Genomic DNA, 26453 nt, shown 5'->3' with positions numbered 1-26453 from the left:
GCCTTGCCACATAAATCGCTGAATAACTGCATCCATATTGTTTAACAAGCTGCCAGGGACTTGTGTAGGGACAGCATGGAAAGCAATTAGCATTTTGAAAGTAGCTGCTCTACCTATCCAAGAAAGTGTGAATTTCCTAAGGTCACAGCCCTGTTAAAGACTTTTTTCAAATGAGAAAGTAAGATATCAGCAAATTCGTGATAATATTCTGCCATCGGTGCCAGGGGACTTCCCTTTTGGCATGGATTTAATGGCAGAAAAGATTTCCTGGTTTGAGATAGGACGATGATGTGGGATGGAAAAAAAATGTGTAATCCTTTTTTGATGCATGTAGACACCTCCATGAGTCATATAGGTTATTGTCTCTCAGAAATGAAGAAAGAGTGTGCCTATAGGCTGATTTCCTAGAAGTGGAGTCCAGATGGGGTTTGCTGATGCAAAGCTGCATTGTGGGCTTCCACTGAACAAGAGAAGCCCACTATGCAGCTATGAGACTTTTCTAAGTAAGGATTTCAAAAATGGAAGTTGTCCTGTGTTGGATGTGTAAAGATTTACTATAGTGTAGGTGGTGTTATTTAGGTTGCAGACCCGAATCACATATCTTCCACGTGGGTCTGAAATAGCAGTATGCAGCTGGAAGGATACTGAGTTTTTAATGGTTTTTAATACACCTCACTTTTTTATGGCTGTGTTGGCAGTGAATATATGAAGATAAAGATTGCGACAGCACTTTGAAACTTTTTTAGCATGAAACACACAGTACACACAGTACATCTCCTTGTAGTTTTTTAGTGTTATTCCACAGGAGTTTTCATTTTATGGGGCTATTGAGGCCATGTGCATTCAGAGATATGATTTTCAGATCCTGTGTACTATTTTAATTATGAGGTTGGAGCTTCTAGTGCTGGTTCTTCAAAAAAAATTTGAATGGAAACTTACAGTTGAGGAGGTCTTGTGGATCATGGTGAGCTGGTTCTGATCCATATGTTGAAGCTGTGAGTATTTCCTTGATAAGTGTATTGTGGCAGGTAGTAGTGTAACAAACAAAAGAGAAAGAAAAGTGAAAAACCAATAACATTGCCACAACATCATTTAGGGGGTAATTCCCCAAGAGCAACAACCATATACCGGCTAGGGATGAATTTTATTGGTAAAACACAAAGTTGCCATAAAAACCACTGCCAAAATGTGGCTCAGCACAATTTTTTGGAGCTATACTCAGCTTCTCACCCAGGAGCTTGTTCCCACCCTGATGATAGCCTTCCAGGTGGGGATGCAGGTGGTAGAGAGTTAATATCTTTAGGGAGGAATCCCTATATTTTAACCAGCTGGAGACAAATCGCGATGGTGTGATGGTTTTTGAAAACTAAGAGCTTGGCAGGAAAGCCCCACCGATAACAGATGTTGTGGTTGGGCAGCAATTTTCAGGAAGCAAGTGTCAGGGAGATGCAATGGTTTTGGGAGCCTGTGAGCTCTATCTACTATCACTTCTCTTTCTGGTATGTCAGGTAGCAGGGTGAAAATCATTTGTTGTACATATCTCCGCAGATCTGAGGCTGGTACAGTCTCAGATACACCACAGAACTTTATGCTATATAGTAAAGAACGATCCTCGAGAACCACTAGTTTTAATTTTATTGCCTGCAGTTCCTCATCAGCCTCATTGTGGGAGTCAACAAGCTCATTATGAGCAGTTGCAAACTCCCCCGTCTTTCATTCCACATGACTCATTCTGTTCCATAGTGCTGAAACACTTTTACTTGAGTCATGAAGGAAAGCATGTCCCTATGTAGGGCGCCTTTAAGAGAGACTAGCATGTCTTTAATTGTGGTTGCATTGAGAGAGAGATCTGCAGTTTGAAAATCTTCTAACTGCTCTGTAAACTCTCTAGTGGAGTCACTAGAAAAATCATCAGTAAGCTCACCATCCTGGATGTCACCTGGGGAGTAACGCTTCTTGCACTTCTGAGGGCTGCAGAAGGGGGAATCCCCTTGGTGAAGCACCAGTCTGCCTGGGATAACCGGAGCTCCTTTGCTGGGGAGGAGGGCGCCTCTCAGCACGCTAGTCGCTGAGCTGTGGAGCAGGTGATCCGCCTGCGCCATCTTGAGGGGAGGAGGTGCCCACTGGAGTGGAAAACTCTGTTAGTCTGCAGGGCTCCTCTTTGTTCTTTAGCTTCCTTATGTGGTGTGCGGGCTTCTCCCTTGGTTCCCCAATCAGTGGGCAGTGGAATGGACACTTGTGGCTTGCTGTGGAGCCACAGGAACTTTAGGTAGCTCTCAGAGCCTTTCTCCATCTTCTTGGCTGCAGGCCACGTCCCCCTGTAATGAAGATTTCACTTAGTCAATGAGGTGCTAATTTCCATAATCTAGTCTTGCATGCAAGTACTAGTTTTTTTTGTTTTTGTTTTTTTGCTTGCAAGTGAGTGGGTATAATTTGCAAATAGATTTTTTGCTGCTTTCACTAAGCTAAGGGGTAATTCATTTGCAGAGTGAAAATTCACTTGCAAAGTAAATAGCCTACTTGCCTTTTGTAAAGCAACTGACCTGCACAGTACCAGTATTCAATTTAAGCTGGCCATAGAGGGATTGAATCTCAACTGGTTCAGCAGGTACTGGCAGGCTGATGATACTGAATGTCAGAAACCATGAATCAGACCAAGACAGAAGTACAATTAAATCACACTTGTTTATTGAATAAAATAAAAAGGTAAATAGAGAAAGCATAGTCAAAGCATAGCCAGAGTTCAGTAACCGGATCGAGTAGTCAGCCAGGCCAGAGTTCAATAACCAGATATGGTAATCAGCCAGGCCAGAAGTCAGGGTCAGGGATCCAAATGGAGCAACAGCAAGCAGGATAAGGAGCCAGAAGGGATATCAGCAGCGCCAGTCTTTAAACAGAACTGCAGGAGATGGTTTCTTGTGATGTGACCAAGGTGAAGGCAGAGATGAAGTGAGCTGGACAGCTTTAAGTAGGCAGGTCAGATGAGCATGATCAGGAACAGCTGGTAACTGTGGAGAGAGATGAGAGCTGGCAATTAGCCAACAGCTGAGCAGACAGCCCAGAGACGGAAGGGCTAAGCCAGCCCTGACACTGAAGTGGATCCATCAATCTACTTTAGTACAACAAGCCTGTAGGATTTTTTGCATTTGATCACTTCCGACAGCTATTGCTGCCCCCAGTGATCATTGTGCTCATAAGGTTGCCTATGTTGAGGGAATCAAGCAATTTTCTTTCTTTTCACCCCTGGTGGAAGGAAAGAAATGTTATCATATATGGCCTGCCTTAGTATTTTAGGTAAAGTTTAGTTGGAAAAAAAATACTTGCAGCAGCAATTCCTACTAAATTAGATCCTTGGAGTTTTCAAGTGAATGTACATTACTATATTTTATGCAATAATCTTGTAATGAAACCAAAATAGTACAGCTATTTAGATTAATACATGTAGGTAAATACATTTACCTAAACAACAATGCAGTTGTAGTTAATTCTGCAATAGCTTTAGTTCTACATTTTCTCTTCTTTTATTGTAGGAATATCCTCAACTACTTCTACAACAACTACCACAAGAAGACCTGTTACTCCAGGCTCACCACCACCAGGTAGGCTAATTCACTGGAGGTCATTTTATCACACTCAGTGTGCTTTACAATCTGTTATATCTTGTATTATGTTCTCCAATGGCTTTATCTTCATTGGAAGAGACTGTAATATATTTTAATAATGTTAGCAGTTTCAAACTTACAATGATCACCCACCCTTCCCCTAGGATCATGTGAGATAAGTGGAGATCCACATTACTACACCTTTGACAATGAGGTGCACCATTTTATGGGCACTTGCACCTATACATTATCTAAACTCTGTGAAGTTGATGGACACCTGGCAGAATTCAACGTTGAAGCAGTCAATGAGCACAGAGGAAGCAGCACCAGAGTGTCTTATATCAATTATGTCAACATTGATATGAATGGATACAGGATTACACTGGAGAAGAACAGAAATGTCAAAGTGAGTACAGACTAGAAAAACCTAATTTATTTCCCTTGTTTATCTTCCTATCTTAAATGTTTTCTATTATATATTGTGAATCCAGGTGAACAATATTTCAGTAGCCTTACCAGTAGCCCTACATCCAAACATGAACATCTTCCTTAGTGGACATGATGTACTGGTGACAACAGCATTTGGTGTAAGCGTGAGGTTTGATGGAAATCATAGAGTGGTGGTGAATATTCCAAGGGAATATGCCAGCAAAGTATGTGGAATCTGTGGAAATTTCAATGGAAACCAAACTGATGACTTCTTAAACCCAGATGGTGAATTGGAGCCAGACTCTAACAGTCTTGGTAACAGCTGGCAGGTGGACAATGACACAAGGTAATCACAAGTCAATTATACTAAATTCATGAGGGCTAATCCATGCTAATCCATTGCTTTAAGGCAAACGGTCTTAGATCATACCAGAAATTACCAAGCACAGATGCCTATTAAATACATTTTTCAATGATGACAATATCCAATCCAATATAAACAGAGTAAGGATAATTTACAGTTCATAAGACCATAACCATTAATCTGAGTATACCCAGTACATACTAATTGTTCAGTCTCCTTTATATTTACTGACAATGAGTCTACTTCACTCCAGCGGATGATTGAATTTACAGTGACATAGGGGGAAGATATGTATATGCAGTTTTGGAGAAAGTGGTTGAGGATAAGTAGACTTTTAGCTTTGCCCCATATGCACAAAGTTCTACTTCATGTTAGAAATGTAATCTATTTAACGGCTTCAATACATGGCACTTATACCCCCTTCCTGCCTAAGTCAATTTTCAGTTTTCAGCGCTGTCACGCTTTGAATGACAATTGCGCGGTCATGCACCACTGTACCCAAATTACATTTTTAAACTTTTTTCACACAAATGGAGCCTTATTTTGAGGGTATTTAATCACCGTTGAATTTAAAAAAAAAATTCTAAAGAAACAAAAAACACACAAAAAAATAGTTTCTATCAGTATAATTAGTAAATAAGTAATTTCCCTCCTTCACTGATGTGCCCTGATGTGGCACTGATGAGGCAGCACTGAGGAGCACTGATTAGATGGCACCAATGGAGAGGCACAAATATGTTGCATTGATGGTCACTGATAGGTAGCACTGATATGCGGCACTGATGAGCACTGATAGGTGGCACTGATGGGCAATGATAGGCGGCATGGATCAGTGGCACTGATGGGCACTGAAAGGCATCACCGACTGGCATCAGTGATGTTTGCTGATGAGGTGGCACTGATGGGAACTGATCAGGAGGCACTTATGGGCACTGATTAGGTGGCACTGATGATGAGGCACTAATATGTCACACTTATGGGCACTGATAGGTGGCACTGATATGCGGCACTGATGGGCACTGATAGGCGGCACTTATGGGCAATGATAGGTGGCAGGAATAGTCGGCACTGATGGGCATTGCTGGGGTTGCAGTGATAATCAGGGCACTGACTATCTGTACAGTCTCCCCTGTGAGTGGATGACGCTGATCAGCTCTCTTCACCTCAAACTCTGTCAAAGTGAAGCAAAGAGAGCTGATAAACGACACTTCCGTGTTTACATATGATCGGCTGTGATTGGACATAGCTGATCACATGGGTAAAGAGCCACATCATCTGCTCTTTTCTGAGATTGGGATTGCACCATGGCGCGTGAGAGCAGTGACACTAGGACAACGTCATATGACGCTGCCCTAGAATGAGAGGGGGTCCCGTCTGCCTTCATTTTACTATACGGTAGGTGGGTGGTAGTTAGGGGTCATCACTGTAGAAAAAAATCCTATAAAAGGACACTTACTTGTCAAGGGATTCAGCGCCATCCTCACCCGGGCTACATGTGGCTTCACAGCCAGCGGCCTACTGAGCATGAATGAGATGTGCCGCCTTTGTGAATAGTTCTGCAGTCTTCTGGGACCTGTGACATGTACCAGAAGACTGTGGAAAGGGAAGGGGAGAGGAAAACTTCTGTTTGGTTCACCTAGGCAATCTGAGTGAAAGTGGGTACCTATTAAAACTAGGTAACCCCCCCAAAAAAAATCTCATACCAAAAGTGGCAGAGGAAGGAAGGAGCAGGACTTAAAATAAAACTGTCCATTTAGGGGGAAGCTTCACTTTATGTAAGGATTACGTTTTATATTGTCCGTGTTAATTAGCTACTTCAGTTTTGAAGTGTTTTTTATACCTATATATACATAATTATTTCATGCTTAAAAAAAATACATTCTCTAACAATCAAAAGTAAATCTTCTCTCATGTGAACCACCACTCCAGTTCATGACTTCAATTTTTATGTCTAAAAAGACTTACTGCTTCAAACTTCATACTATGTCCCTAATTTTTCCAAATCAACTTTCCTACTAACTGAATGGAAATATTTCTCGTAGTTGCACACCTGGATCAGAACAAGAACCAAGTTGTACTGTGGATGAAAAGAATTCAATTTCCAACAATAGATTCTGTGGAATTATTACTGATAAGGAGGGCCCATTCAAAGACTGCCATGGCATTGTAAATCCACTAATCTATTTCAACAACTGTGTCTATGACTTGTGTGAACTGAACCTGGATCCAAATGCTTTGTGTGATAGTCTTCAGTCCTATGCACAGTCCTGCCAGTCTCATGATGTAACTATAGGTCCTTGGAGGAATAACTCTTTCTGCCGTAAGTACAGAGATAAACACTCTAATTAGTTTGGATTGCACTTTGTGTTATATTAGGGGGATTTACCCCTCTTTTGGTACGGATGATCAAATATGGGGAAATCCTAATTTATAGTGATGTCATGAGGAGAAATCTTCCAATAGGGACAAGTATCCTGAGGATAAATCACTAAGAGGAAAATTCCTCTCATTTTGGAAAGATTTTCTGTCACTCCCTGTTGCATTTTTGAGACAGGAAGTATAAGGGATAATCTCTAGCAAGACAGAAACATCAACAATAACTTACTGGGACTATATTTCCCTACTCTATTCATAACTTTAAAAAATGTGTGGGCTATACATACACTTTAAGGCAGTATGCAAATTACTGGAACTTACAGCAAATAAGCAGAGCTAGTTTTTATTTGATTTGCCTATAGAGATAATTATGTTCATAACCCATGTGTATTCCTCTTTGATTAGATCCATCTCTGTTCCTTTAATTGACCCTTTGTTAACACTAATAACTTCTGTAAGGTTTATTAGTAAGAATAGCCAAGCCTCGTTTTAGCAAATTGCACTGCACATCACTCAGTATGTTTCACTGACAAATAGACAGTGCCTCATTTGACAAGGCCAAAATCAGAGTAATTTTATAGTGCACCAAACACCACATTTAGTTTTTTGTTTTTTTTTGGATGCTGCGTCCTTTTTTTTTATTATTATTATTATTATTATTGTTGTTATTCCCCTGTCCCTTTTTTTGAAATTGTCAGCCTCAGTTTGTCTTACTGAAACACTGTATTTCCCCCTTTTTTATAATTATTTTTTTTTAGTTTTTAAATTTGTGTCAGCAGCAGTCCCCAATTGTAAACAGTTTATAGTGCATCAAAAAACACATTTCATTAAATAAAGTTCATCCAATCACCTGTTTTCCTATTATGTAATACATTTGTGTAATAATCCCCCAATCATGTCTGGGAGGCTAACAAGGAAAGGCAGACATTCCCATGGATGTGGTCCGTCCTCCAGGAGGGCATGTTTGTCTTATTTTTTACTGATGTTGGCCATGCTATCCAGCCACAGCATGCAGGGGAGGTGGTTAACTGGCTTACTAAACCCTTCGCATCCTCCTTATCCTGTATCACCCAAGCTTAGACTAGTTTGCAATTCACTGCAGCTGTTAGAGCAGCCTGTTCTGCCTCCTTGTCCACAGCTTCTCTTGCCATATGATGTTGGTTCTGAAATTGAGAAAGGGAGTAACATGAGCATACAGAGAGGGGGTAACACTTTGAAACAACAAATTGGCAGTCCCCGCGACACAGCATAGTTATTATTATTATTATTATTATTATTATTATACAGGTTTTATATAGCGCCAACAGTTTGCTCAGCGCTTTACAACATAAGGGCAGACATTACATTTACATTACAATTTGGCACAAAAGGAATAAGAGGGCCCTGCTCGTTAGAGCTTACAATCTAAAAAGGAAGGGGCAATTGATACAGGAGGTAATTGCTGTGGGGGATGAGCTGATGGGGGAAGTAAAACAGTGTTAGTTAGAAGCAGGATAGGCTTCTTTGAAGAGAAGGGTTTTCAGGGATCGTCTAAAGATGGATAGATTAGGGGACAGTTGGACAGATTGGGGTAGGGAGTTCCAGAGGATGGGAGAAGCTCTGGAGAAATCCTGGAGGCGAGCATGGGAGGAGGGGACAAGGGAGCTAGAGAGCATGAGGTCTTGAGATGACCAAAGAGGGCGGTTTGGTTGGTATTTTGGGACCAGGTCAGTGATGTAGCTGGGGGCAGAGTTATGGATGGCTTTGTAAATTATTGTTAGTACTTTGAATTTTATTCGTTGGGTGAGTGGAAGCCAGTGCAGGGATTGGCAGAGAGGGGTGGAGGACACTGAATGGCTGGTAAGGTGGATGAGTCTGGCAGCGGCATTCATTATGGACTGGAGGGGGGATAGCCTATGTAAAGGTAATCCAACGAGGAGGGAGTTGCAGTAGTCGAGGCGAGAGATGACCAGGGAGTGAATTAGAAGCTTGGTGGTGTCATTAGTTAAAAAGGGGCGTATTCTGGAAATGTTGCGGAGGCTAAGGCGGCATGATTTGGACAGGGTTCGTATGTGGGCCTGAAAGGACAGTTCGGAGTCTAAGGTTACCCCTAGCACCTTGGCATGTGGGGATGGACTGATAGATGTGCCATTGATCTTGACAGAGAAGTCAGGTGAAGGGGTACGTGGGGGAGGAAATATTAAGAGCTCGGTTTTAGATAGATTAAGTTTGAGGAAGTGGTGTGACATCCAGGCTGATATGTCTGTTAGTAGATCAGCGATGCGTGAGGAGACTGATGGGGTGAGCTGAGGGGTAGAGAGATAGATTTGGGTGTCATCAGCATATAAATGGTAGCGAAAGCCATGGGAGGCTATCAGCTGACCCAAGGAGGATGTGTAGATCGAGAATAGTAGAGGTCCAAGGACAGAACCTTGGGGGACCCCAACGGTAAGAGGAGTTGGAGAAGAGGAAGTGGAGTTGTAAGTGACACTGAAGGTGCGATGAGATAGGTAAGATTCAAAGTTGGCTCCAGTGACGAGGATGGAGGGGATGATGATGATGAGGTCACTGACTCTGCTTGAGTTTCTGATAGAGCAGAAGAGGACATTGAGGGGGAGGCCTGACCCCAAACATGGCAGGATGTACTCTCTAGGCAGCCATTATGCAACAGTAGGGAGCAGCCATCCTATTCCATCAGATTGTAGAGCTCTTAGCTCCCGGCCCACTTCCCAGAGCTCAGCTGTGGTACTTAATTTTTAAGAGCAGAGTCTAATCTTGAGTTTGCCAAAGATAACTGTGAAGGTTTATGGTGGGAAGTCACCACCAACACCCAAGGCAAAGAGACACCAGAATTTATCAAAAAAATGTTTACAAAACAGCAAACAGCTTTATCTGCATCCTCGTAAATGAAAAAAAGTGGTATATTATGGAAGATTTCATTGCAAAAAAGAGAATGTTGTAAAGAATGGCCTAAGGTATAGAGCATTTGGATGCCCTTACCTAAAATACAAACAGGTGCATATTTTGATTAAACATACAGTATATGCTGGACGTGAGGAGAGTCCATATCCTTGATAACATAGGAACAGAAGAACTTGGTATTGTGGAGAGGATTCTTAGGGCTTTTGTTTATTGTATTACTTTTTATATATCGTGCTGGATGTGTCATCTGTTGCTGGGATCCAATTGACTATTCGCTATGGAAAAGGGCTGAGGTTGCATTGAAATTACTTGATGAATTTGAGTTCTACACCTGCACTCCTTTTCCTCTCAGTGATATATATTATCTATTGTACGTAATTGACACCAAGACACTTTCCAGGCTGTATGGTATTTTTGTTTTTTTATTTTTTTGCATCGGTGCATGGTCCCCATGGTAGTGCCCAGATTCCCATTCCTTTTTTATAGCATCAGTTTGCCTAGTAGCCATATAAATTGCCAGAATTTAATAAAAGATTCACTCCATCACTATAATGATATTTTCCTCAAAGTTCAGGTTCCCCAAACTATGAACAAGATCCATCAAAGCTTTGATAGAACCAATCCCAGACAGATTGGTCCACGACTATTTTTAAACATAAGTTGATTACTACATGGATGATTATTTTAATAAATAAGTAAAACATGTGAAGACATTATGAGCTTTATTATCGGTGTTCCCGTATGTCTACTCAATAGTGAATATGGAAGCTATTATAATGTTAATAATTCTCATATTTTTAAGTACTTTTTCTACATGTACATTAATTACAAAGTAACATAAGTTCCAATCCAATTTGAAATGTTCTTCTAATTCGTTTCTTGTTCACCATTATGTTTTTATACAGCGCTGAAGTGTCCACTAAACAGCCATTATGAGTCCTGTGGAACAGCCTGTCCATCTACTTGTGTCAGTCCAGAATCACCAGAAAACTGTCATCTCCCCTGTACAGAATCCTGTGTCTGCGATCCTGGTTATGTCCTGTATGATAAGAGATGTGTCCCAAGCCACCAGTGTGGATGCTGGGATAATGACAAGCACTATCCTGTAGGCTCAGAGTTCTGGACTGATGATACATGCTCCAAAAAATGCAGCTGTCCCTCTGCTGGAAGCAGTTTAATTTGCAACTCTGCTTCATGTCCACCTAAAAAATACTGCGGTATAACAAACGGAGTTCCTGGATGCTTTGATCTCACATTTGGTAACTGTTTAACTTGGGGGGATCCTCATTATGTCACCTTTGATAAGGAAGTTCATGATTTTATGGGGATATGCACATACACTCTTTCCAAGCTTTGTACCAATGCCACGTCTCTACAATATTTTAACATTGAAGCAAAAAATGAGCACCGTTACGGGATTTCAACTGTTTCATTAATACAGAAAGTTATGGTGGATGTCTATGACCATACAATAACCATTGTTAAAAACAATCCTAGTCGTGTTATGGTAGGTTTCTTGGAACATTCTAAAATGTAAGTTTAAATTCTAAAGTTGCATTTAGCTGCCTTAAATGTAACATGTACTTTTATTATTAATAGGTGGATGGTATCTGGACAAATCTTCCAGTCATCTTGGTCAATGGATCTCTAACAGTGAAGCAAAGTGGTCGATATGTTATTGTGGAGACAGATTTCCATCTCACAGTGTCTTATGACACTGACCATACAGTGGACGTGAATGTCCCAACTAATTATTTCAACCAAACCTGTGGAATGTGTGGCAACTTTAATGGCATGCAGCAGGATGACTATTTGATGCCCAATGGACAGCTAGCTCAGAACACAAATCAGTTGGGAGACAGCTGGAAGGTAGAAGATGATGATCCATTATGTAACACAATTGTTCCTACACCTCCACTACCATGTCCACCAGAGACAGAGGAACTCTATTCAAACAATCAGTTCTGTGGTTTGTTAATCATGAAAGATGGTCCTTTCAAGGCTTGTCACTCAGTAATCAACCCACATCGCTTCATTGACAGCTGTGTTTTTGACCTGTGTGCACTTGGTGCTGGCAGTTTATGTAACGCATTGGAAGCTTATGCTGATGCCTGTCTAAGAGTAGGAGTCACCCTTGCCTGGAGAAACTCTACATTCTGTCGTAAGTAATGGTTTGTGAAAATCTTGTGCATCTTGGTTTAAAAGAAAAGGCACAATCACCTATGTTAATTTTACGGGGGACTTGCATACACATTAAATCTGTAGATGTTAAACAGAGAGCAATGATATTGTTCATGCAGATCTTCAACCATTTTACATTGTAACTTAGTTAAGGTGACCCTACCAGGGGATCAACAGACATAGGCACTAGCCTATAAAAAATATTGCTTTATACATACCTGTCCATCTGTTTATTTGATTAACCTTTAGGCTGCATTCACACCTGAGCATAGCGTTTTCAAGCGTTTTTTGCTGCGTTTTTTACCGCGATTCGCAACGTTTTTTACCGCAATTCGCGGCATTTCTTACCGTGTTTTTTACCGCAAATGCCGCAAATTTGTGCAGGGCAAAAGGTCACCAATGTTAAAAGAAGAAAAACGCCCAAATCAGCCCAATTCACACGACAAAAAAGGGTCCAGAACTTGTTTGAGCTTCAGGCGTAGGGCTTCAGGCGACTTGGAGTGGAGATGTGAACCATCTCCATTGAGAATAATGGATTTTTTCCCCTCCAGCGTTTTGTAGCTTCAGGCGTCAAGCTACAAAATGCTCAGGTATGAATGGGGTCTTACCCTGAGGCTGGGTTCACACCGCTGCGGCAGCGGGAACCGGATGGGATTCGGACCGCACTGCAGTGCAAATCACATCCGATCTCTGTGCGATGCGAGTTCAGCCATACAGATAGTATGGCTGAATTCGCATCGCACCCGCTGCAAACTCGCACGGGACCCTTTTTTTTGGTCCGCAGCAGAATCGGATCGCATGGGTGTTCACACCATGCGATCCGATTCCTGTCCGAGTTTGCAGATCGCACTGCGATATGCGAACTGATCTGGGGGTGTCATTAACATTTCACTGACACTCCCAGCAGTCCGCATAGGGCAGTGTGAACTGCCGGCGGGAGGCATGTGATGCGGGAAAATGCCGCGGATTCGCGGCGTTCCGGCATCGCTCCGGTGTGAACCCAGCCTGAAGGAGAGCTTTCAGGTGGGTCAAATAGCATTTTTCTTACTAGCTATTGAAGCTCCTCCTATCCCCTATTACCTGATGATTTTCCCGATGGAATTCCAATGGAATTCGGCTCAAGCTGTCTTGCCTACACATGGTCGCATCAAATTCCGATCGTTTATAACTCGGTGATGTACAACACGTTCGACGAGACTAGAAAAAGGAATTTTAATAGCCAGTAGCCAATAGCTTCTGTCTCATAGTTGAATCTGAGCATGCGTGATTTTTGGTGTGTCGGAATTGCATACACACGATCGGAATTACCAATAGAAAGTTTTTCCGTCTGGAAAATTGAGAACATGCTATCAATTTTTGGCTGGCGGAAATTCGGACAGCTAAATTCCAATGGAGCATACACACTGACGCATTTTCCGATGAAAAGCTCTCATCTGTCTTTTTCTGGCCAGAATTCCTATCGTGTGTATGCGGCATTAGACCCCTTTCACACCATGTGCGTTTTTGAGGCGCTATAGCGTTTAAAAATAGCGCCTGCAATTCACCCTCAAACAGCTGCTCCATTATCTCCAGTGTGAAAGGCGTCAGGAAAAGTCCTGCCAGCAGCTTCTTTGGAGCGTTGTTTTTACCGCTCCTCCACCGCTGCTCCCCATTGAAATCAATGGGGCAGCGTAGCTATACCGCCAGAAAAACGCCGCTATTGTTTTGCGGGCGGATTTAAGCCTTTCTCGGCCGCTAGCAGGGGTTAAAAGCACCCCGCTAGTGGCCGAAATGCTCTGAAAATCTGACAGTAAAACGCTGCTAAAAATAGCTGAATTTTACCGCCTACGCTATAAGTGGCACAGTGTGAAAGGGGTCTTACATGGGGAAAACATACAGCAGATCTACCCAGACAAAAATATTTTTAAAATGGAGAGGGGAATGAGTGTAGATTCAATAAGCCATTTGGTGTTTTTCTATGGTCCATCTTCTATGAATCTTCTAATAGTTTTCCCAAACAATAAGCACAATATACTTATCCAAATGTATTTGACAACTCCTATTACTGCTTGCATAACTTTCTGTGTCATCAGGCTGCACTAGATTCTTCTAGTCCTCCAAGTAGTTCCACGGTGTGCCATGGCTGTAATTATGACCTATGATCAGATAAGCCTTCTCCTTAACCTTTTTTTTTGCTATTACTATATGATGTAGTTAACTGTTATCTGTCCTTGTTATTTAGCAATCCCATGTCCTGCCAACAGTCACTACAATCCTTGTGCTAGTGCTTGCCCAGCCACATGCCAGGACCAGAGTGTCCAGAGTGACTGCAATAAGCCTTGTACTGATGCTTGTGAATGTGACAATGGATTTGTACTCAGTGGACACACTTGTGTTTCTGTCAGTGAATGTGGATGTTTTTATGATGGCAAATACTATCAGGTAATTAATGACATGTCATTTTATCAATGGTTATCATTTCATTTTTTTTTTAATATGTAGTCTAAATCAGTGGTCATCAATCCTATCATCAGGGCCCCCTGGCCTGTTAGTCGGCCCTGAGGACAGGGTTGATGACCACAGGTCTAAATAGAAAATCAAAACACATTTTTTTTGCATTTGTGACATTCTCACTGTAGCGGTACCCCGTAGGGGCTCCTGAGAATTGTGGTTTCTCTTTTACCCTGCCCAGCCCTGCAGTCATTCTCAGGCACTCTGAGACATAAAGCAGTCAGTGAACTTTGTTTTTAGTTTTTTATTGAGGGGTATAACTTGGATGGGGATGGGGGCTATGGGATCTCCAGCATGGATCAATAGAAACAGCAATTGGTTTTGTTACAACTATGTAAACACCCTGTATATACTCCTTCAGCTTCCTCATGCACAAACTTGCTTGAAGCTCATTACTCCTCACTCTACCAGCAGATCACTTGCTGCAGACTGTTAATTCTAGTCACCTCCAGCACATCACTTGATTCCCCAGGAACAGCTAGCATTATTTGTTGGTTAGGCCTGACAATGACTCAGCCAGGCCTCAGTACATGCCCTTTGCAGACTGAGACCGTGGGCCCCAATGGTGTAGCAGAAAAGTAATTGTGCTAGCTGCCTACTGTGGCTACTGATCCCAGTTTGTCCTCTTCAGTTCCTGCCAGCCCTCCTGGCTGCAGCTGCCTCTTTCCACTGCCCTTCCACCACAGTCCACGCTTCTGATTCTGCACCCATCTCAGACTGCAAGCTCCCAGTCCTCTCAGACATGCCCCCCCAATCCTTCTGACTGTGACCTCACTCACTAGCCCTCCTGGCTGCGACCAATTGTCCTCCCTGGAGTCTCTCAGCAGTGCTCTCTCCTGCTGTCCTCTCTTTGCTCTCTCTTGTGCCTATTGTCCAGGACCAACGTCACCCCCCAGACCAGGGACCTCCCTCCAATGCCCCAACAGCCTCTGCACCCTCTCACTCCAGCTCCTCCACTCAAAAACTCCTCCTCAGCTGGGCTGACCCAGGGTATTTAAGGAGGCCTGTCCCCTGACAATCCAGGTTGGGGGTTGGTCAGAGCTCCCTAAAACACCACAGGCAGCTCCACCTCTCCTCCTCTCTTTCCAGAACTTTCTAGCAAACTCTAGAAAGAAGTGGGAGGTCTCAGTGATGCTGCCTGTGAGTCACCAGCTGCTACCCTGAGCCTCTCCCAGATCAGATCAAAACAAGTTGGCCTGGCTGCCAGCAGGCCTCCCTAAATTTACCTGTCCTGCAAAACTCCTACCTTTAGCCAACCTACCTGCCTAGAGGGTGCTACATAACAGATTTCTCATATGCTGACAGCCAATGGGCCTGCACTTATACTTCTCATCTACACCAGTTATGGCAGAAAGCCAATGTGTTTGTTTTTAAATAGAAATGCATATTTCAAAGTTTTAGCAGATTGCCATGATTTAATTAATTTGTTCTTACAAAAAACACATGAATCTTCTATGCATCAACATGCACAAAATTTCTACAATTGGTTAGATTTTAACAGTTGTCTGGAGTAGCATGTTATTAGCAATTAGTCTTTATTGAGTAATAAAATACTGTGGCATAACAGTAAAAAGAGACTAAACTGTCTGAGGTTGCGTTCCGACAGTTAAGTAGCATGTTATTGTTTGTCTTATTGTTTCTGACTGTTTATGCTATGGCAATTTCAGCACCAGTAATTTTAGCACACAAATTGATCTCCATTAAACCACTAAACCTAACTGTGATGCCTTGCCCTGATCTGTCACCCCCCCCGCTCTCTCTTCATGATTGAAAGCAGTGGGAGCCAAGGGCTCCTGCCGCTGTGTCTCAGCCAATGAGGAGAGAGAGAGAATCGGGACAGCTGAGGCTCCCATGCACATCGCTGAAACAGTCATGCTCAGGTGAGTATAAGGGAGGGGCTGGGGGGGAGCAACATGCATGAAGATAAAAAAAAAAACACTTTAAAGCGGTAGTAAACCCACATTTTTTTTTTTTTTTTTTTAAAACCTGCAAAGCAAAAGGCATAATGAGCTAGTATGCACCGCATACTAGCTCATTATGAAATACTTACCTTAGAACGAGGCCCCGACATCTCGCCCGATCCACGCCGAGGAAGCCGACATGCTCCCTCGGCGTCTCTTCCGGGTATCGCGGCTCCGGCGCTGTGAGTGGCCGGAGCCGCGATATCGTCACTCCCGCGCATGCGCGCGGGAGATTTAAATCCGGCCGGACGAGCGCTGCCGGATTTTCGCGGAGAGAACCCCCTTGTGCGCATGCGCCGCTGCAGTCAGCGGCGCATACCGAGGGGAATATCTCCTAAACCGTACAGGTTTAGGAGATATTTTTTTTACCTACAGGTAAGCCTTATTATAGGCTTTCCTGTAGGTAAAAGTTAAAAAAGTGGGTTTACTTCCACTTTAAGTCAAGGAGAAATTCTTTGGCAAATTAAAAATTCCTTATCAGTTAGCTTAGTTGCTTTTAGTAAATCAACCTCGCTGAATCACAATAAATGGTATATTTTGACAGTTATAAATACTTGCATAGCAATAGATTAACAATGTAACAAGCCTGAATGAAATCATAATGAAATCATATAAAGAAAAGTCTGCATTGAGGCCATATACAACAACAAGAGCAGTAGCAAAGCTGAAGTCATAGGAACTTTGAATTTATACAAATGCATTAACCTTTCATATTAGGACACAACATTTTCAGCCCTTTAAAGTGTGTGTCCTTTCATTACAATATATGATACCTCTTCTGACCTTGTCATTCAAGCTTCTACAGTCTATCACTATTGTGTACTCGCAAGGTCCCTACAGTATCTGATGTGTTCCTCAATCACTGCCCATGTTGTCTCTTTTCTCTCTTCTAAAGCCCCATACACACGGTCGGACTTGTACAAACTTTTCCGTGGACTTTTGTACAAAGTGTGTTGTCCACAAGTTTGTATTGCATACACACGGTCGGACTTTTTGACAACAAACACGAACGTAATGACGTCACAACGTACTGACGCCGCTTCAAAAGAGGACGTTCAATGACTCCAGCGCCACCTTTGGTCAACTTCTGTATTGTAGTCTGATCGTTTGCAATGGTTCTGAGCATGCGTGTTTGTACCTTGTACAAAAGTCTGATGCTTTTGCGTACACACGGTAGGACTTTGCTCCATCGGACTTTTGTTGCCAGAAAGTTTGTCCGTTCGCACAGCCAACAAAAGTCCGATGAAAACAGAAAAAGTTTGTCCGATGGAGCGTACACACAGTCGGATGTTGCTCCAAAACAGCTAATTTGCATGTTTGTTGTCAAAAAGTCCGACCGTGTGTACGGGCCTTAACTTAGCTTTTATAATCAGGTTCCCAAAAAACTGACCTCCAGTCAGATTACTTGCTCATATAATGCTCCTATTACACTGATATAAGACAGGAAAACCATTGTTGATTTACTGTTGATTGGATTATTATAAGTTTGTGGATGGATTATGCAATTCTACATTTTATTTTACAGAAAAATGAAATATTCTGGAATGGGGACTGTGACAATCACTGTACATGTCAAGGAAACAATCATGTGAGCTGTACAGGTCAGACCTGTGATCCTGAAGAAGTGTGCAAAGTACAAAATGGAATTAAGGCTTGTTTCCCTGCTGATATTGCCATCTGCCATATCTATGGTGATCCACACTACATAACATTTGATGGCAAGTCATACCATTTCCAAGGAGCCTGTAATTATACAGTTGTGGAGACCTGTGGAAACACAAGTGTGTACTTCTCAATTACTACAAGAAATGAGCATAGAGGAAGCTTAACCTGGACAACTATAAACTCAGTTGCGGTCAGCTTCAATGACCGTATTATCATTCTGGGCAAATCTAAAGTGGTGGAGGTAGGCTTTATAATAAAACCAATGCATGATGGTCCCCTCAGCGCTCAAATTAATATTTTTTTTTCTGGTGATCTTTTCCCACAGTTAATTTATTGTCCTTTTCTCTATCTTTAGCTTAATGGACTCATTGTCTCACTGCCTCTGAACCCAGCACCAGGCATCTTAATACACTTAAGTGGTTCCTTTGTTGTTGTGCAGACTGACTTTGGTCTTGAAGTTAAGTATAGTGGTGACCATGAACTCTTTGTTAAAGTAAATGAGAACTTTAAAGGCAAACTGTGTGGGCTCTGTGGCACTTACAATGGTAACCAACAAGATGACTTTCTGACGCCTGAAGGCTTACTTATCCCCACATCCAATGACTTTGGAAACAGTTGGCATGTTCCTGATGACAATTGGGTGTAAGTATAAATACAAATTTTACCTTGATCATCCTAGATCTAGACTCAATTACCAAAATTTAGGGACTTGGATGAATATTGAAACAGACATGCATGAAGTTACTGGCTAGCACCATATTATTTTGCCAATATGGCTGTGTCACTTTGTGTTCAGCAATAAACTAGGTGTGAGCTATTGCTGTATTTTTCACTCCTTTAAACAATGACAAGAGGACATTGACAAATGTGTTTGTGTGCCAAGATTATTCACAGTTCACTAAGATTATTTGCCTTTTACTAAGGCTGAGGTGCAGCAGGAACATATGAAAGCATTATTGATTACAAAATCCATCTATTTATAAGATAAATATGGAATTTAAACTATATATATATATTATATATGTGGCACTAATCCCTGAATGAGCTGCTGGTTATTTTTGGGCTTACTGTTACCTTGTTGCACGTCTAGGGTATGTCCCATGGTAGATGGCCCAGTAACTTGAGACTGACAATAGATCCACTTGGAATGGATGGATTTTATTAGCAAAACTCAAACCATTGAGCAATCTTTGAGCAATCTTTCAACGGGTTGGAAAAGGAAGTTCAGGTACCCTTAATGCCAAAGTCCAAAAAACGTTAAAGAACTTGCTTACTTTGAATGTATCCAGAGAATAGCCATTCGCAGCTGGATGATCACAGGTTGGACAGTCCCTCTCTCACAAGGCCTACCAGCCAACTTGGTGCTTACTCAGGAACAAAGTCTTTGTCACAGAGGTTGTTGCAGAACATGTAGGGAACATGTAGGGAAACTAAGCTTTAGAACACTTGTAGGATACTTGGATCCTTCAGCCTGCTTGGCGATATCCACAAAACCGGATTCTCTTGGTTACTTCAGCCCTTCCAGGCTCTTATTAAGAAAACCAACCCATACGTGGTGTTCTTCTAAAGAGTTCTCCCCTGGAGTGCTTGAAGTACACTGGGTCTCTCCCGAACCAGAGACGGCACCCAACCACCTCGGAATCCTCCTTTAGCTTACTTGCCTCAGGCTAGCCAGCCCGAGACATTAAAGTTGGGTGGATCCGCACCCCAGGCTATAGCCTTCCTTGGGGCTGTTCAGGAGGACCAGGACCATGTAATCAGCACATCATAATGGACCGGAACCCCGAACTATGTGACGTCCACATCTTAAATACCCTCTCCCAGAAGGCACAGCAAGAGGGCCACTCCCCCTGACATGGCTCTGAAAGAGAGTAAATTAAGCACCCAACCATACCATAGTTCCATGCCTACCACAAGAGACAGTGACCCTGTGGCCAGGCTGAAGATCTTACAGTCCAGTCAGACTGATGCAGAGGTCCAATTTAGACAAATAAACTCAAACCAAACTGCAATTTAGGTAAAGTTTCACTTTTAAAAACACATAGTGCATGCTCTTCAGGAGCCGTCGCTACATATATATATATATATATATATATATATATATATATATATATACAGTATCTCACAAAAGTGAGTACACCCCTCACATTTTTGTAAATATTTTATTATATCTTTTCATGTGATAATACTAAAGAATTTACACTTTGCTACAATGTTAATTAGTGAGTGTAGAGTTTGTATAACAGTGTCAATTTGCTGTCCCCTCAAAATAACTCAACACACAGCCCTTAATGTCTAAACTGCTGGCAACAAAAGTGACTACACCCCTAAGCGGAAATGTCCAAATTGGGCCCAAAGTTTCAATATTTTGTGTGGCCACCATTATTTCCCAGCACTGCCTTAACCCTCTTGGGCATGGAGTTCACCAGAGCTTCACAGGTTGCCACTGGAGTCCTCTTCCACTCCTATATGATGATATCACAGAGCTGGGGGATGCACTCCTCTCCCCCTTCCATTTGAATATGCCCCACCTATGCTCAATAGGGTTTAGGTCTGGAGACATGCTTGGCCAGTCCATCACCTTTACTTTCAGCTTCTTTAGCAAGGCAGTGGTCATCTTGCCCTGCGGCCGAGTCTCCAAAGGGAGTCCATCATGCTCTGCTTCAGTATGTCACATTACATGTTGGTACTTATGGTTCCCTCAATGAACTGTAGCTCTCCAGTGCCAGCAGCACTCATGCTGCCCCAGACCATGACACTCCCATCACCATGCTTGACTGTAGGCACACTTGTCTTTGTACTCTGCACCTGGTTGATGCCACACACGCTTGACACCATCTGAATCAAATAAGTTTATCTTGGTCTCATCAGACCACAGGACATGGCTTGTTTAGCAAACTGTTTGCGGGCTTTCTTGTGCATCATCTTTAGAAGATGCTTCCTTTTTGGACGACAGCCATGCAGACCAATTTAATGCAGTGTGTGGCATATGGTCTGAGCACTGATAGGCTGACCCCTCACCCCTTCAACCTCTGCAGAAATGCTGGCAGCACTAATACGTCTATTTTCCAAAAACAACCTCTGGATATGACGCTGAGCATGTGCACTCAACTTCTTTGGTCGACTATGACAAGACCGGTTTTGAGTGGAACCTGTCCTGTTAAACTGCTGTATGGTTTTAAACAGCTGTACTGCTGCAGATCAGTTTCAGGGTCTTGGCAATCTTTTTATCGCCTCTGCCATCTTTATGTAGAGCAACAATTCTTTCTTTTTCAGATCCTCAGAGAGTTCTTTGTCATTAGGTGCCATGTTTAACCACTTACCCACTGGGCACTTAAAACCCCTTCCTAACCAGACAATTTTCAGCTTTGTGCGCTCTCACATTTTGAATGACAATTACTCAGTCATGCAACACTGAACCTATATAAAATTGTTGTCCTTTTTTTCACACAAATAGAGCTTTCTTTTTGTGGTATTTAATCACCGCTGGTTTTTTTTATTTTTTGCGCTATAAAAGAAAAAGACCAAAAATACTGTAAAAAAAATGCATTTTTCTTTGTTTCTGTTATAAAATTTTGCAAATTAGTAATTTTTCTTCATATATTTATATCACTACATATGTTTGGTAAAAATAACCCAAATTGGTGTATGTTATTTAGTCTTAGTGAAAGTTATAGAGTCCACAAACTATGGTGTCAATCTCTGAAAATTGATCACACCGGAAGTACTGATGGCCTATCTCAATTCTTGAGACCCTAACAGGCCAGGAAAGTACAAATACCCCCCCAAATGACCCATTTTTGGAAAGTAGACATTGCAAGGTATTTAGTAAGAGGCATAGTGAGTTTTTTGAAGTTGTAATTTTCTTTGCAAAATCAAGATTTGTTTTTCTTTTTTTTTTTTTTTATTGTTATGTTAGAAGATTATTTCTCACACACAGCATATGCATATGCATAGCACAAATTACACCCTAAAACACATTCTACTATTCCTCCTGAGTGTGGCGATACCACCCGTGTGAGACTTTTATACACCGTGGCCACATACAGAGGCCCAACATGCAGTGAGTGCCATCAGGAGTTCTTGGAGCATAGATTACACATATAATTTCTTGGATATCAGTCGATCCACTCTCCGATCGCACTTTACCGATAGGTACGGGGCGGGGAGAGAGGAACCGGACGTGACGCCAGTTTGTTTACAAGTGAGTGCTCCATCATTTGACTGAGCGATCACGTAGTAAACGGCCTCTATTAGCGGTCATTTACCATGATCCGTGATGCGCCAGGTCCCCTGGACCTGATGATCATGGATGTTCTCGGGTTCGTGCCCCAGGGGGCACATGAGAGCGGGATTCTGGGAGGACGTCATAGTATGCCCTCCCTGAGTTATCCGACCGCATTGCAGCTGCATACGGCTATAGCGCGGTCGGCAAGCAGTTAACTTCCAGTGACCTGTGTGAGAGAGTCAAAGCGATAACACCATTATCACTTTAGGGACTTTGCAAAAAGAACTTTATTTCCTTATTAGATCACTTTATTATTGTGATACACGGATATATTTGAAGAATTATTTGCACTTTATATGCTTTTTTTGCACATTATTTATCATTCAGTATTTGCACATCTATTGCGGTTTAGCACGCTATTGTCAGCTTGTTTTGCACAGATCAAGTTATGAGGTATATTTATTTATAATTGTTTGCACATATTATCGATGTGAATTATTGTATATTTATTTTATTTTGAGCATTATTTATGAGTATATTAATTTAGGTAGCGCCACATACTATTTTTACATTTATTTCAATTGTGCAAAGATCACTTTTTATATGTTGGCAGCTTCCCTTATATAATTGTTTTTGATTTTTAGTGACAATTTAGGTAGGTTAGTCGGGGTTGTGCGCACTAGTACCCTTTTTTACATGCCTACAGATAGGAACCTATTTAGACCCATCATCTATAACCAAATGATCATACTGTCTTTCTTACCATTGATGACAATGCATAGTGCCATTTAGATGATGTGTACATATATGAATTTGCAATAATTCATTTTACCTATATTAAATCTCGTGTCAATATTATATGCCATCCATTTGATATGTATATGTAATGTATTCATGAGGTCTACACCATGTATGTGTGTGTATACATAGTAAACCTTTTTTACTATGTGCATTATTGTTATGTATTGTCAGACTCAATACTTAATATGCCAATCAAATATACTTTCAAATTACTTCACCCCCACAAATCAATAGCCTCATTCAAAGACCCACCTCCCTTTTTCACATACTCAAGCAGCTAGCAGTAGAACCTCCTTGGTTCCTTCCACTTCAGGAGGATCTCCTTTCACAGGGCCCAGTCCTCTGTCCCCAGTAGGGATGAGCCGAACACCCCCCGGTTCGGTTCGCACCAGAACTTGCGAACGACCCCCGCGTTCGGTACGAACGTTAGAACCCCATTGAAGTCTATGGGACTCGAACGTTCGAATTGGAAAGTGCTAATTTTAACGGCTAATATGCAAGATAGTGTGCTAAAAAGGGTTTGGCGACCTGCCTCCTGCCTCAGGGGACATGGGTCACTGCAAAAAAAAGTTTTAAAAACTACCGTTTTGGCGGGAGCAGTGATTTTAATGACGATTAAAGTGAAAAAAAAAAGTGAAATATTCCTTTAAATATGGTGCCTGGGGGGTGTCTATAGTATGCCTGTGAAGTGCCACGTGTTTCCCGTGTTTAGAACAGTCCCTGCACAAAATGACATTAAACGGAAATAACACCATTTAAAACTGCTTGCGGTTTTAATGTTATATCTGGTTCCTGCAATATGGTTGAAAATCATTCAGAAAAATGGCATGGGTAGCCCTCCCTGCCCATTACCAGCCTATTTGGGTCTTGTACACATATTAAGGGGAACCCCGTACCCATATTAAAAAAGGAAATGCGTGTGGCCCCCAGGCCCTATATACTCAGAACAGCAGTATACAGGCGGTGCAAACAAGACAGGGACTGTGTAGGTTTGTTGTGTTAAGTTGAATCTGTTTGTCATTTTCAACCGGTACATTTTTAAAGTGTAGCTCCAGTCAAAAAAAATATCTTTAAGCTTTTTGGAAAACATAGGGAAGGGTTATCACCCCTGTATAATTTTGTTTTGTCGTCCATCTTTTTTCATCTCACTTGCTGCTGTCTCCTTGCGTTTGCAAGTAGGAGATGTTTGTAAGTTGGATGTTTGAAAGTAGGGGCCTGCCCTATATTATAGCGGTATGTACTGGGTACAGAGCACGCAGACAGCACGCACTATCTCCTAACACTACTGACTGCAAGCTCTATTATTAACCACTTGTTAGCCCAATGTTTGCATAAAGTGAAAGATGAAGTTATGCTGAGTAAATAGATATCAAACATGTCACTCTTCAAAATTGCACATGCCCGTGGAATGGCGCCAAACGTCGCTACTTAAAAAATCCCCATAGGCGACGCTTTAAATATTTTTTTACTGGTTACATGTTTTGAGTTGCAGAGGAGGTCTAGGACTAGAATTATTGCTCTCGCTCTAACATTCTCGGCGATACCTCACATGTGTGGCACATGCGAGCACATGGGGACATGGGCGCTTTAATTTTTATTTTATTTTTTTATTGTTCATTTTACTTTATTTTAGTTTGACATTTTTTTTCCCAAAAATATATTTTTGATCACTTTTATTCCTATTACAAGAAATGTAAACATCCCTTGTAATAGGAATATGGGATGACAGGTCCTCTTTACAGTGAAATCTGGGGGGTCAATATGACCCCACATCTCACCTCTAGGCTGGGAAGCCTGAAATAAAAAATTAAAAAAAAGATTCTGGCTTTGATCGTACTGGCGAGTTGGTAGAAGCACCAGAGGGCGGTGAGGGGTGGGGGGCGTCTATGGCTGGGTACTTCAGGGTATCACCGAGTATGGCTGGGTATCTCTGAGTATGGCTGGGTATGGCAATTTATGGCAGGGTATTACAGAGTATTGGCGGGGTATTGGCGGGGTACTACAGAGTAAAAGCAGGGTACTGCAGAGTATTGGGGGGTACTGCAGAGTAATGGCGGGGTACTGCAGAGTAATGGCAGGGTACTGCAGAGTATTGGGGGGTACTGCAGAGTAATGGGGGTACTGCAGAGTATTGGGGGGTACTGCAGAGTAATGGGGGTTACTGCAGAGTAATGGCGGGGTACTGCAGAGTAATGGCGGGGTACTGCAGAGTAATGGCAGGGTACTGCAGAGTATTGGGGGGTACTGCAGAGTAATGGGGGTTACTGCAGAGTAATGGGGGGTACTGAAGAGTAATGGCAGGGTACTGCAGAGTAATGGCAGGGTACTGCACTGCAGAGTAATGGCAGGGTACTGCACTGCAGAGTAATGGCAGGGTACTGCACTGCAGAGTAATGGCGGGGTACTGCACTGCAGAGTAATGGCGGGGTACTGCACTGCAGAGTAATGGCGGGGTACTGCAGAGTAATGGCGGGGTACTGCAGAGTAATGGCAGGGTACTGCAGAGTATGCACTGGTATTGCAGAGTATTGGCAGGGAATTGAGGGGTTAAATTCGGTGAGCAGCGATGTGGGCACTGCAGATGCAGCCCACATCGCTGCTGACACCGATCTCTTTCCCCTCCGCTGTACCGATCGGTACAGAAAGGGGAGGGAGGAACAGGCGTCATAACATGACGCCGGTTTGTTTCCAAGTGATCACTCCGTCATTTGACGGAGCAATCACGTGGTAAACGGCCGCTATGAGCGGCCGTTTACCGTGATGCGCCGGGTCCTATGGACCCGGCGGTCACGGATGCTCTCGAGTGCGCACACCTCGGGGCACGCGAGAGCAGAATTCTGGGAGGCCGTTAATTAACGGCCTCTCTGAGTTAAACAACCGCCCTGAAGCCGTTAATCGGCAATGGGCAGTTGTTAAGTGGTTAAAGCTAGATCACTAGCTATATAGGTGAGGTGAATATAGTGGTGTATACTGCAGTCAGGGCACAGACAACAACCACTACACAGCAGCAAGATAGGAAATCAGCCAAAAACGATTGGTGTGTACTGTGTTGAAGGTACACAGAACACCCACTGCTTCAGATGCAAAGTAACACACTACAGGAGGCCGCCTTAAAGGCGGCCTTATATAGTGTGGGGCGTGCACTACACAGTCTGAGCTATGATTGGCCACAGGCAGGATGCCTGTGGCCAATCATGGCTCTCCTCGCTGCCGGCGCTGCGATTGGCCAAGCATGCGGGGTCACAGTGCATGCTTGGCCAATCATCGGACAGCAATGCACTGCGCCAACGCAGTGCATTGTGGTCCGCGCGCGCGTCACTCGAATTTTGACGCGAACGGCCAAAACGTTCGGAATTCGCCGAACGCACGAACGGCCAATGTTCGAGTCGAACGTACGTTCGACTCGAACACGAAGCTCATCCCTAGTCCCCAGGTACACAGTTGGAACTTAGCGG

At 42.7% G+C, this 26453-nt stretch overlaps 1 protein-coding gene across 1 annotated transcript in view; it reads left to right on the top strand.

Moving 5' to 3' along the window:
* Window positions 1-26453, top strand: part of LOC143986720 (IgGFc-binding protein-like) — a 34503-nt gene that overhangs the window by 5289 nt on the left and 2761 nt on the right. Inside the window, exons 4-12 of the mRNA XM_077485125.1 lie at window positions 3531-3599; window positions 3767-4008; window positions 4094-4377; window positions 6438-6715; window positions 10578-11179; window positions 11272-11833; window positions 14075-14274; window positions 17830-18210; window positions 18325-18611. Of these exons, the coding sequence (XP_077341251.1) occupies window positions 3531-3599; window positions 3767-4008; window positions 4094-4377; window positions 6438-6715; window positions 10578-11179; window positions 11272-11833; window positions 14075-14274; window positions 17830-18210; window positions 18325-18611 (2905 nt within the window). The remainder of the gene's footprint in view (window positions 1-3530; window positions 3600-3766; window positions 4009-4093; window positions 4378-6437; window positions 6716-10577; window positions 11180-11271; window positions 11834-14074; window positions 14275-17829; window positions 18211-18324; window positions 18612-26453) is intronic.

Source organism: Lithobates pipiens, unplaced genomic scaffold (genome assembly GCF_037356315.1).
Source record: "Lithobates pipiens isolate NorthernLeopardFrog02 unplaced genomic scaffold, aLitPip1_a1.2 Scaffold_18, whole genome shotgun sequence".
NCBI lineage: Eukaryota > Metazoa > Chordata > Amphibia > Anura > Ranidae > Lithobates > Lithobates pipiens.
This window is presented reverse-complemented; position numbering and strand designations above follow the sequence as displayed.